This window comes from Lytechinus pictus, chromosome 13 (assembly GCF_037042905.1).
Source record: "Lytechinus pictus isolate F3 Inbred chromosome 13, Lp3.0, whole genome shotgun sequence".
NCBI classification, from domain to species: Eukaryota; Metazoa; Echinodermata; class Echinoidea; order Temnopleuroida; family Toxopneustidae; genus Lytechinus; species Lytechinus pictus.
Window position 1 is genome coordinate 22,768,928 of NC_087257.1, and position 13,630 is coordinate 22,782,557.

Below are 13,630 nucleotides of genomic sequence, written 5' to 3' on the forward strand. Positions count from 1 at the left end.
TATTTTTTCATCATGCTCCATCCATATAAAGTATCCAGAAATTAGAAATAAAATAGTGTTTGTGATCATTTTAGTACTCAATATAATCATCATCCTTGTTGACCCTCCACACTCATCTGAACAGATACTCAAAAAGTCACATACCTTGATGGGATTAAGTTTCATATGTTCGGCCGGTAGCTGAGCCCTCACGACTGGTTTCTGTTGCTGGTTGTTCTGCTGTTGATGCTGCATTGAGTTTGACATCATGGCCCTTGCGGCTGAGTTCGACTGAATATGACAGACTTCGGTCTCTAGTCCTTTCAACTTAGCCTGTGCACGGTCTGCTTCATCTACAAATGATGAGAGAATATTTTCATTGAAATTCGTTTACCATTTCATATATTTTTATTCAATATTCAGAGGAACAAATTCACAGAGCATTAGTACGAATAAAAGAATTGAATCTGGTAATAATTGAGTTCTGTCCATGGGAATGAGGGGGTGGCTGGCTCTGCCTCATTAGAAATGGACAAGAATATTGAAGAAAAGCAATGTTATTTAGAACAATCATGAATTACTTTTCATCTCCTTCTCTTTTCTTTTTTTTCCCCAAAGATCAAGAGGACACAGTTACTAGGGTGGAATTGACCATTTTTATGCCTCCAATCTATAGAGTACCGAAGTGATAACGCCACAAAAAACTTTTTTTTTGCATTTCAGCATTTTCATACCATATTTTGGTAGAGAATGATGAAATACCTCCACTACCAAAATTTGGTGGGAATCAATCCATGTGAGCCCGAGATATGACCTCATGAATACATAATTAGCCCCATTGAAGTCAATGTATTATTGGCCTGGTTCTAAAAATGCTCAAATGCAAATTTGGAAAATTGATGACGTCACACTTCGGTACTCTATACTTTTGGGAAACAAGTGAGTTGGTAAGCCTGCAGAGGCAAGTTTGTTAGTGCAAGAATCATTACAGAAGAGAGTAAGAGATTTCATTTCATCTAAAATTGGTGGCTAAAGGAGGGCAGTCTGTCAGAATTACTTCTTAAAATGCTTGGGAAGTTATTATCACAGACTTGGTGTTATGTTCATTTTGACTCAATATACATTCACAATTTTTGTTTCTTGTTCAAATTATGAGAGTGCGTGACAACCTATTAGTTTTTAATTTGTGGAGAGAAAACAGATTAATCAGAACCTTATTGAAGCTATATAACCACAAAACTTCTACTTTATACCAGTACTGCTTTATACTTAAACTGCTGTATGCTATGCTTGCTTGCAACAACTCACTCAGACTGCCACCAGCAAGGTTATAATCCCTTTCATCAACCGGTTTCGAAAGCGAAATCGTAAGTCCCGTCCCGCCGATTATTGCCGGCTTTTCCGTCCTTCCCACGATGACCTCGGCCGTGGCTCCTGTATCTATGTTGGTTTCTGTGAGGGTTCCCGGGATGGAGGGAGGCAAGGGGGGTTTCTTCTCCATGGGCGGCGTGACCGGTGAGTGGACGGTGGCGTTGGCTGCTAGCCTCGCTGGTGGGTGGGGCGGGACGCGGGGCGACGTCTTGATAGCCGTCCGCTGGGTAGGAGAGGTTGCTGTAGCACTGTAATAATAATGGAACATTTTGATTCACTGATTGAAAGCAAGAAACTATGATTTATTCCTGATCCATAATGCTCTTAGGGAATATAAAACTGGATAACAGTACAGTCCAACCTTAACTCTTTGTAACTACTTAACCACAGTACTCTCAACTACTTTTATCCATGGGTCTCTCATATCCTTCAAAATTCCTTATCCTGATAAGCGCTTGACCCGAAGTGTCTGAATGAGGGATTATGGAGGATAGGGAGACCAAATGTTTAATGCACACAGCTCCTTCCCCAATAAAACTGGATATATAAGTAGTTGAGAGCATGTCATATATATCAATTGTTCTTTGAAGCGGTAATAAGATCTTGGATCCAAGATGAGATACATTGGTCTACGTTCTTTAAAGAAAAATGCAATTATTTACCATACCTTGTACAAGCATCTACAGAAAAGTAAAATTCAAAAATGCTTTTTATGAACTTTTACAAACTGTTGTTCAGGGTCTAACAAAGAATGATCCTTTCAAAATTTATATACATGTATAACATGCATGAAAGATATTTAATGAGATTTTTTTTGTTTTAAGTTAAAAAGAAAATGAGAATGGCAACCTACCCTCCACCTAACGTTGACGACTGTCCAGCACGAAATCTGTTGGCCATTTCAGCAGCTAAATTAAGAAACAAAAAATTTAATATTACATTCATGAATATTTGCTGCACTTACAAATGTACTAAATATTTTGGTAACACTTTGCACGTATTCCTAAACCTCTGTACATGTAAAAAGCTCCACTAACAGTATACAGGTAATGTGTTGTGTTTTGTGAGTGGTTGAGAATGTATTATCATTGTAAGATGTGACATTGATTAATTCAATTAATGAGCTACCATTTACGTATTATATAATTTCCAATATTATTAGGTTCAATGACACACACAATATAAAACAATGCTTTTTTTCATTATGGTTTCATTACTATGCGATTCCACATCAGAAACAAAATCGACTTATATCTTATAGAAAAACAAAGCAATTACATGAATAGTCCTGGTGGTGTTTCATAAAGAGTGAAGTGTGTCTTAAAGTCATGCTTGTAACGGACGCACACATGATATGTCTTTGGCAATCTTATCAATTAAAGCAACCTTTCATTGACAAATCATGGGGAAATCAAGGCTTATCTCAGAACAGAGAAGGGATTCAAGTCTTTCACTCGGCTGCATGCCTGGGGGTGTTATGTAATAGACGCCGGCATGTCTGGGAGGGGCGTCTATAGGAGAGCAGTAGCAGTAGTAGACTAACCAACCAGAAGTAAACTGCGTGTTTTCACTTTGAAACATGTAACTTCACAGTGGTTATTTATTTTGGTTTAGCAATCAAGAGACCTGCTAAGAGTCTATGAATTGGGATTGTTGGAAACTGGAACTGTGATGATCCGAAGTAAATAGCCATCACAAGTTCGGTCAAATTCGTGCTGTCCGAACTTTTATCGCATTAGTCCGACGGGGCTCATGACGGTCGGATTATATTATGCAAGTCAATTGGCCTTTTGCAAATTTCGTATTGTTTCAATTTCCCCATAATTTGTCAGTTGCTGGGCCCTTTAATATGTAATAGCGTGCGTCCTCTTTGCATGATTTGACCAATGCAGTGATGCCTTTTATACCGTAAGAATCCGTGTAATGTAAGTGCGATTCTAAGTAAATTTTTGTGAAAAACACCCCTGAATAGCAAAAGCCTTGAAATTAATACAAGCAAGAGTTCCATGATCCTAGTTATTATTGGTATAATAATAATTGGCAGGTTTCATTTTAATCAAATATTTGTTCTGTGAAAAATATGACCATTTTCTGACAACTCTATGATCAAGTTGGGAAAGACCTACTGCAGAGCAAGAAAAAATAATTGGAAGGAAAACAGCATATCTTTCTTCTTTTTTTACAGACAATGGTAAAAAGAAAGGGAAGAAGGTAGATAAAACAGGCAGAAAAACACTGAATCACATCACTATCATGGAATTGTCTCATTACAAATTATCAAGTATAAATACAAAACGAAAATGGCTTCTTACCTTTCTTCTTTGCATACGAGGGTCTTCTTGAAAACCTCTGGCTTGGCCTCCTCTCAAATTGCATGGAGCGTCGCGACCGGTTTGTTTTGGCTGTCTGGAACTCTGTCCTTCCACTTTATAAAGGAAATAATATCAAAATCAATATTCCACAACCTTAAAATTATTGATTTTTTTCATTCAGAGTTGGGGAAAATACTTAAACTTTGACTGCATGGTTAGCGATACAAACTGGGACATTAACATAAATGTTGCTTCCGGGACATTATTTTTCATCATTATAATAATTATAATTCCTGCCAATTCCAAGAATAATCTCAAGATTAAATAAGCCTTGAAATCAATCCTTTAATAGAAATTATATCTCCTATTCTTCTTATATATATTCTTATATTCATATATTTCTTTTCATTTGTTTCTCAACTATTCCATATAATAATTACCTTTCTTACCCAAATATTACTCCATTTTTATCTCACTTCATGAACTTCAAAAGCCACGATTACTTGAGAGCAATAAATCTTTTCATACAAAGCACAAAGCAGAGTCTAATCATTCCCGAAGGACAAGAATACAGGTGATCGGATGTATATACTCCACAAAAATTTCTCTTCTACATGTATATATATTTTTTTTTTTAAGGAAGTGGGGAAGTTCAAACTGAAATATTAATCACTATGAGAATAATAACTTCATATTTTGCCAAGGGTAGCTGCTTCAGTTACCAAACTGTTCATTCAGTGGGCCCTGCTCCCGGGGGGGGGGGGGCACTTAGTATATAATGCATAGTGGGTATGTGCCGCGGAGGGGACCCCCATTTTTCCACTCAAATTTCCGTTCCAAGGCATAGCATTTTTGTCTTATTGAGAAAAAGAACAAAGAAAGCCGCTCCAAAGCATAACATTTTCTTCTTATCGAGAAAAAAAGAAGAAACAAGTGGAATGCCTCTGGCCGTCTCACCTGCATCACGCGATTCAAAATAGCAGCAGTGCTGATTTTGAAAACTACTATAACTCGCACAAGATGTTCAGTGATACTTGGTTACTCTTATTTCCACGTTTTATGAACTAGACCAATACACTTATAGAGATATGATGGCAATTCAACAAATACCCCCAACGTGGCCAAAGTTCTTTGACCTTACATGACCTTTGACCTTGATCATGTGACCTGAAACTCGCACAGGATGTTCAGTGATACTTGATTACTATTATGTCCAAGTTTTATGAACTAGACCAACACACTTTCAAATTTATGGCTGTAATTCAACAAATACCCCAATTTGGCCAAAGTTCATTGACCCTAAATGACCTTTGACCTTGATCATGTGACCTGAAACTTGCACAGGATGTTCAGTAATACTTGATTACTATTATGTCCAAGTTTCATGAATCAGATCCATAAACTTTCAAAGTAATGATGGTAATTCAACAGATACCCCCAATTCGGCCAAAGTTCATTGACCCTAAATGACCTTTGACCTTGGTCATGTGACGTGAAACTCATGCAGGATGTTCAGTGATACTTGATTAACCTTATGTATAAGTTTCATGAACTAGGTCCATATATTTTCTAAGTTAAGATGACATTTCAAAAACTTAACCTTGGGTTAAGATTTTTATGTTGATTCCCCCAACATGGTCTAAGTTCATTGACCCTAAATGACCTTTGACCTTGGTCATGTGACATGAAACTCAGGCAGGATGTTCAGTAATACTTGATTAACCTTATGGCCAAGTTTCATGAACTAGGTCCATATACTTTCTAAGTTATGCTGTCATTTCAAAAACTTAACCTCAGGTTAAGATTTGGTGTTGACGCCGCCGCCGCCGTCGCCGTCGCCGCCGCCGCCGCCGCCGCCGTCGCCGTCGGAAAAGCGGCGCCTATAGTCTCACTCTGCTATGCAGGTGAGACAAAAAACCCGCTCCAAAGCTTCGCATATTTTCTGTTACACCGTTCCGGCCGTATTGATCTGGTACAATAAGCCGCAGTTTTGGTGAAAAGCGGCCGGAGAGCGCTGTCCGACCATCGCATCTGCGCTAGCGCACCAGGCGCCTGTGCCGCCGGGCTATAACTGCATGCACGTATGCCCGTTCCATAGGGATGAATACACAATCACACGCAGGCAACCCGTTTCAAGGACCGCCGTTTTCACAAACATTTATCGTTCCGAAGCCCGTTCCGAGGACCCTCCTTTTTACAATAAGCCCGCTCCAAGGCCCCCGTTTTTTGTCTCGCCCGCGGCACATACCCACTACTTTTTTGGTCGAGTGCCCCCCCCCCCCCCCCCGGGCCCTGCTTAATATGATGTTAATATTATCCTGGCTATAGCATGGCTACCTTGATTAGGTGCTTGAACATCCAAGGAATTTCTTCCTACCAGGTACCCATTTACTACACCAGGTGGGTGTTCCATAAAGCTGTACATAAGTTAAGAGCGGCTTGAAGAACAACTGGTGACCCTTTCTTGTTTATGGTAGATTCATTGGCGGTGGTTTAGCGCGTATATAAGAAAGGATCACCAGTCGTTCTTAAAGTCACTCTTAACTTACGAACAGCTTTATGAAACGGCCCCCTGGGTGGAGAGTGGCAAAGGTAGATAAATGCCCCAGACCACACTGACCTGTATCTGAACCTTGATCCCATACGGATGAACCCTTGCCTCCCTTGTTGCGTTTTGACCGGCCCTCGTAATCTGAAGAAAGCGTGATGCTCCACGGCGCACTTCCACAGATGCTTGCATGCCTGCGAGGATTCTAACCGGAATACAAATGTGTGCTGCTGCTCGTTGCCCTGGTAACAGATAAGACGTTAAGAATTGTGATCAAAATTCCACAAGAAATGGAAACTAGACCATCGATGTTTAAAGCTGAAGGAACGTAGTTGTAGCAAACAAGAATTCAATGAGAATCTAGGTTAATTTTCACATCAATGTACATTTAGATATGGTACTGAACATATCTTTGTGTAATCATGCAATCTAAGCAGAAAACTATCCCACTGATAATCGCCAACACAGATAAGAACATGTGGGACAGTGTAGCTTTATTGTCTGGGAAGAGACGCTACATCTGGTTGGAATATCATTCTTACTTTGATAATTTCTCAGCAATTACACATTTTATACTAGAATTATTTGGCAGATATTTTTTATATTCATTCATACTCTTGGGTGGTTAATTTATTGGAATTTGTAGAAACTCATTTTGAGATTGCCACCTCAACTGGAATACATTTTTAATAAGTATCTTTTTTCTTTTTCATGATTAAGGAGAAATAATCTCCAATAAGGATTCAGTCAAGTTATTATCTATCTAATAAGTGTGCGCATTATGAATAACATCTCCCATTATTTTGAGAGGATTTCAATGCCAATCCACACTATCTACCAAAACTTAACGGTAACTACAATAATCTTCATCATAATTCTTTATTTTTTCAAGTTTGATTTTAGATTTTACTCACCTGTTCATCATCTTCAACAACGACAAGATGAAGTTTCTTGGATTTGAAGTCTAAACGGGTCACTTTGGGCCAGAAGAACAGGCCTATCTTATTGTCCCCTTCATAGACCAGGATCCCAGTTGGAGTTAGACCAAGTTGATAGTCGTGTGCATCTCGGCCCTAGGGGAATGGCGAGATAATGAGAAATCATTGTATTTAAATCTAAATGGATTATTTTGGACCAGAAGACATGTTCTATTTTCCCCGTTCATAGACCAGGATCACAGAAGGAGTTAGACCAAGGTAATAGTCATGTGCATCTTGGCCCAAGTGGCACAACAAGATAATGATCAGGACAGTAGGTCACTAATATGCTTTTCACACTGCATTTCCTTAACCCCATACTATCCTTAACCCCGGACTATCCTTAACCCCATACTATCTTTTTTTAAATTCACACTGTCTTTCTTAACCCTGTACTATTGCTTAGCCGGGGTTAACGCCTTAACCCCGGGCAATCACACAGCTCATAAATATTGATGATTTTACCATACAGAGCGCAATTAAAGTGCAATTTCGACTTCTGTGATTGGCTAATGCTTAGCCCCGCTTTTGCTTAGCCCTGTTTCGTTTTACACTGCATCTCTTAGCACCGCAATTGTGGTGCTAGCATCACAATAAGCCGGCTAACCCTGCTTTTTTGCAGGGCCAGATAGTACCGTACTATTTACCGTGCTAGCCCACTTTGCTAAAACGTAGTGTGAAAATGAAGTGGGCTAAGCTTAACCCCGGGAAATTGGTGGGGCTAAGACCCCCCCTTAGCCCCACCAATTTAGGACAAAAAGTGCAGTGTGAAAAGCATATTAGTGCAAAAGAAGTGGTTTATCTTATTGTTCCTTTCATAGAACAGATCCCTGTGGGAGTTAGACCAAGATGACAGTCATAACATCTCAGCCCAAAAAGTAATAACAAGATAAGATAAGATATGATTAAAATTTCACTTTGGTCACTTAGGACCAAAAGAATACCTTGGTTTCCAAAGATAGACCAAGAACATTGTCATGTGTCTTTCATCCCAAAGAGTTTTATTATTATGGAAGCAGAAGTTCAAATAATGTTCAAATTTCTAAATTTTGATCCCACTTGTGAATATGTTATGAATTCATGAAAATATCTGCATCCTACGATAAAGGTTACTATCAAGAACAGAGTATTTACCTGTACTATGTGGAGATCTACACCATACATCTCTAGCCATTTGGCTCTGTTTAAGTAGTTCAGCTCTGCCTGGGCCGGGTTTAACCCTCTGGAAGACAAAACAGGGAGATAAAAAGGATGGTTTATTATTGGTGCATTCAATAGCAATGAATAGAAAATTGTTGATATTTATGCGCTATATAAGCATCTATTATTATTATCATTATTATTATTAAGTGGTGTAAGTGTTTAAAGTGTATGTATGGAGATATAAATCAATCTTAAACTTGGGACTAAAATGGATTTCTGTAACATACCAAGAGATAAACAATGAGTACATGTATTGTGACATTTTGAACTTGGTTTGCCTGAGACATACCAGTTGGTCTCTCACATAAATCTTGAATTATTTTAATGGCAATCTTCCTCAATGCTAACACTACTCTCCATGCCTTTAAAATAAACATGGAATGGGGCTTGATATTCATGAGCAAGATGAACAGTACATGCCTTGAACTTCCAAAATTTCAGGTGTAAACTTTACAAAGCCTTGCAAGTCCATGACAGCATTGTGACAGATAAAAGTTTCTTTTTACAACAGAAATCCCAAGAAACATTTAACGGAGCCATTAGTTTTGAAGATCAAACAATAACATCCTCTGATTGTATTGACTTAACCGACATTACGATCAACCAAAGAAAATCAACTTAACTGTGTCCTCAACCTACTGTAAATACTCAGGACCACAGTGCAAATAGCAAAAGGTTTCTAAGATTTGAAAAATCACATTCGTGTGCACACTTCTTCTCTTAATTCAAAGCATGGGAAAGAAGAACATGAAAACAAGGACTTTGTGCAGATCTGTCAACAAGCTGTAAAATCATAAACTGTTAACAAATCAATACAAATCTACAAATGTCTGCAGTACTAAAAATTATTGGTGGAACACTTCCCCTTCTTTCTACGACTGACATTGTGATTAATCGTAGCGTTTAGTTTTCATATGACTACCCCAGACCTGCCAACCTCTGTGAATGAAAAATTGTATTCTGTAATAAAAAAAAAACTTTATTTTTCCAAAAAAACTGTATTTCATAATCAAATGCGTGGCACGCGCGCTCATCGCAGTGCTCAAGCTGCATGCAAGCTAGCCTCTTGTCGAGGCCCTGGCGGCTGCTTCCCGAGCGAAGCGAGGGATTTCCTAATTCGCGAAGCGAATTAGGCCTGGCGTGAGCCAGGGCCTCTTGACATCTGAACTGAATTATATATTCATGAGGAACGTCTTCCTAATGAATATACATGAGTCATGATATTACCGGTCACCGAGTAAACCAATGAAATGTCAGAGCTGTTTCGTCTTGGGTTCGGAATACTATATAGTAGTCCACTATTCTGCAGGGGATTCATTTAATTGCGGGACACTAAAGGGCATATAACCAGCAAAATGCTACAAGTAGTGGTACTATTACTACTACTACTACTACTATTACTACTGGCCGTAACAGACCCATCACCGCCCCGAAACTTGCCGGGAGATACTGCTCAGCCGCTGGTCAGACTCGAGTCAATGAACTCCCAGCAACTCCACCCCAGCTTCCCGCACTGCACTGCACTTTATCGATAATCGACGCCCCGGATCAACCGGTGGAATCGCATGAAATATTACATTTTTTCCATATCCTGTGGGTAGATTTACAAAGACATCTCGTCCTTTCAGTGCAGAGTTAATTTCATCGACTTGCAAATCCTTAAATCGGTCAATATTCAGCATTTTAGAGGCATATTCAGTGCTCTTTGATATTTCGTCGTCACTCTTCGCCAAGAATCCAAGGGTCGCCATTCAAGATGAGCTCATGAATATTTAATATGACGTCATAGCAGCTCGCGCTCTCATTGGATGATTTTCACCGACCAGTTTTTGGTCGGTGAATTGGTAAAAACAATAAAAAACAAAAGAAAGTCGGTGAAATTCGGCAAAGATGTCAAGAGGCCCTGTCTCGCGGCGCTCTGCTTCGCTCTCTCCCTTACTTTGCCATGTTCGCTCGGAAAGCAGCCGACAGGGCCTCGACAAGATGCTACATGCAAGCTAAAATGCGGACTGATCTTGCAGATAAAAAAAAAAAAATATTGAAACATGTGTATATCTCACCCTGGTTTTAACAAAATGATTGAAAAAAAAAACAAGTTACCTGAAATTACATTGATCCAATAACCATATTTGTGTAAGTTTTATGAAATAGAGACATAATTATACAGATGATTTTTCTCAATAAATTACGATTTTGTAAAAAAAAAATATATATATTTTGAATTAATTTTTTCATACAAAAATTGTATTTTTTAAAAGAAAAAAACGTACTGTCGAATTTTGGTTGCAAAAACGTACTATTAAAATATGCCCAAACCGTACTGGTTGGCAGCTCTGCTACCCCTCCCCCAACTACCTATCATAAATACAATGTATTTATTAATCAACATTACATGTATTTCCCTTTAAGATGACACGTCAAATCAAACATGAACCCTTCTGCCATTGGAACCTATATCTAGCATAATTATTATTATCATATGGCTTGTATTTATTTGACCTACAGTCCCCGTAGCCATACCATGCTGAGATCGGTCGGGCCCCCACCAATCTCTTTTTCAAAAGGTTGTTTCCATACTGACCACATCCTTCAGTGGCCTCTGGTTTTCTCTCCTTAGTCCCAATATAGGTCATTCCATGTCAGTATCTCTATGCTATCTACAGTAGGGGTTGAACTACCTACCAATTTAGTATTGTTTACTAGGTCCATGAACCTATTACTCCATGCTAGGCCTGAGTCATTTAAAAAATTGACCAGTGACTCATTCATTTCATGGTTTGGTTTAAAACAATTTCCTCTATAATTCTCAAATTATCCAACACCAAATACATGTACATGTACAGTATAAAATTTTCAGGTGAGAAAGATTTTGCAAAATTATTGTTTTCTTAAATATTACTGAATTATATCAATGCCTAACAATTAAGGTTTTGACAAGCTTCCATATAATACCTACTGGCAATGACTGATACTGTACATACATAATCAAGCAATTGTTTTGCCAGATATTTCAAAGAAAATGCATATTGGGCCTACTTTATATTTAAATACCCTGACAAGATTAATAGTACAGGTGCCATAACACAGTACACAGTATGAAACAGTAGACACCATGCTCGGAAATGGACTCTTGAAAAGCACCCTACACAAGTAATAATAATAATAATGATGATGACGATAAACCCATTGAAAAGTACACCCATTTTCCAGGTTTTCAGCAATTTTGGAACCCTTTCACTGTACAAGGTAGGCCTACATCGCTTAGTCATGATAACAAACCTGTTTCCATGTTTTTGTGTACAAGCATGGAGTACATGTACACCTTGTACTGACAGTGCCCCCCACCCCCCAAGCAATTTACAGAACCTTGGAACGTGATGTGAAACATACTATTCACACTACATACATGAGCACACAACAAAATAGTGTGAACACCACACAAGGTACTGAATGCACTCTAGTATTGATCTGAACATCTGTCAGTAATCTGCAACATTCTTGACTAAGGTGCAATGTCTCATACAAACATGAACCACGTCGTTCCAGGGGAAAAAATTATTACAAATCAAATGAACAAACAATAATGATTGATGATGGTGATGCTGATTGATATTGTCGATTGTTGCATGATGACCACAACAATGATCAAGTTGACAATGGTGATTGTGCTCAGTGGTGGATCCAGGATTTCGAAATAGAGGGGGGGGGGGGGGGGGTGGCAGCAAAGAGAAAATTTCAATACAGAATCGGTGAGGATGACAATTTTCTTGAATTTTATATTAATACGAATGTTCAATGGATCATTCTCCAAATATGGCAAGGGCGTGCATCCCGCTGCGCATCCGCCAACTGGTGATAATAATGACAATAATTTCTAATACTGTGATGATAGTGACTACGATGATAAGGATAATAATGGAGAAATAAACATTTTTAAAATGATATTACAAAATAACACATCAAATGTGAACAAGTGTGATTCACAAGAAAGAAAAAATTGATTCAAATCAATTAATTTTGATTGATAAGTGAGAAGAGATAATAAGAAAGAGGATAAATAGATGATGTAGATGTAAATGTTCTTTGAAAATATCATTAATCAGGTAGCTATGAGACTAATGCACATTGCTCTGACATCAAGAAGTCAAATTGTTAAACTCTCACAAAAAGAGACTTTGGAACTCCATGTACTACCAGGTCATTGAACCTTTTCAGGTGATTTGATACCTGCATTTCACAGTAATCTAGCATATCACATCAATTTTAAACAGAAGAGATTAAGATGTACTATTGTGAACAACACTATGGCCTTTTCTTGTGTTTTTGGAAGCTAAGGACATACATTGTAGAACATGTATCCTTTACAAAGAGGAAAAAAATTGCTCTTGACAAAAAAAAAATGTGATATGATTCATGCATTTCAGAGTAATCTGTGCACATCATAACATATCATAACATATAAAACTACAAATACAATGAAATGATACAGGAAATCGAGAGGCTGTTTCGTAAACAAGCTGTCATGAAACATGCACCTGTGTTTCCAGGTTCATAAAACAACTTTTTGGACGTCCTCTTTCTCTCTGTCTCTCTCCCTTCCCTTCTGTCTCTCTGTCTGTATGTCTCTCTTTCTCTCTCTCTCTCTCTCTCTCTATCTATCTATCAATCCATCCTCTAGTTCTATATTACTATGAGAGGCATTTGCAAAGCTACCCCTCCAAATTTTGTAAGTCCTCAATTCTGGGTGACTGAGTAGATTTTTGTCCAACATTTAAAAATACATTAAACAGTGGATGTGTATAGGCCTATAGAAGGATGCTTTAACTTCTAATATAAAAGAATATTAATAATGAATCAGACCTTGAATGTACCTTTGGAAATAAATTTGGAAATGCATTAAAAAAGTATAATTTGATCGTAGGCTGCTAACCTGCCTTATAATTCTGTAACTATTTGTTGGACACAGTAAGTCTTGATGCGACTAGGATGTAACTATCATATAAGAAGGTGTCGAACCACACAATGATCATTCAAACAATCTTAGAGGCCATTCTCATTACGCTTTCTAAAACTAGTTTACTGGAAACCGGTTCAGGAAACCAGTTTGGAAGATCGCTTTGTTAGCATTCCCACTTGATCACTCGAAAGTGGTTTTCAAAATCACTTCGTAAAGCGGTCTTGTTGCTATGGAAACGCTCTCGGTGGGGTGACACGTTTCGTCGTGTGTAGTAGCGCGCTCA

General features: G+C 38.3%; 1 protein-coding gene across 1 annotated transcript in view; it reads right to left on the reverse strand.

The window, feature by feature from the left end:
- The window catches only part of LOC129274307 (protein 4.1-like), a 66,250-nt gene that overhangs the window by 19,865 nt on the left and 32,755 nt on the right, over positions 1-13,630 (reverse strand). The window contains exons 7-13 of the mRNA XM_064108271.1: positions 8,322-8,409; positions 7,125-7,283; positions 6,283-6,452; positions 3,663-3,775; positions 2,204-2,258; positions 1,288-1,598; positions 145-332 (exon numbers count right to left, since the gene is read on the reverse strand). Coding sequence (XP_063964341.1) covers positions 145-332; positions 1,288-1,598; positions 2,204-2,258; positions 3,663-3,775; positions 6,283-6,452; positions 7,125-7,283; positions 8,322-8,409 — 1,084 coding nt within the window. The remainder of the gene's footprint in view (positions 1-144; positions 333-1,287; positions 1,599-2,203; positions 2,259-3,662; positions 3,776-6,282; positions 6,453-7,124; positions 7,284-8,321; positions 8,410-13,630) is intronic.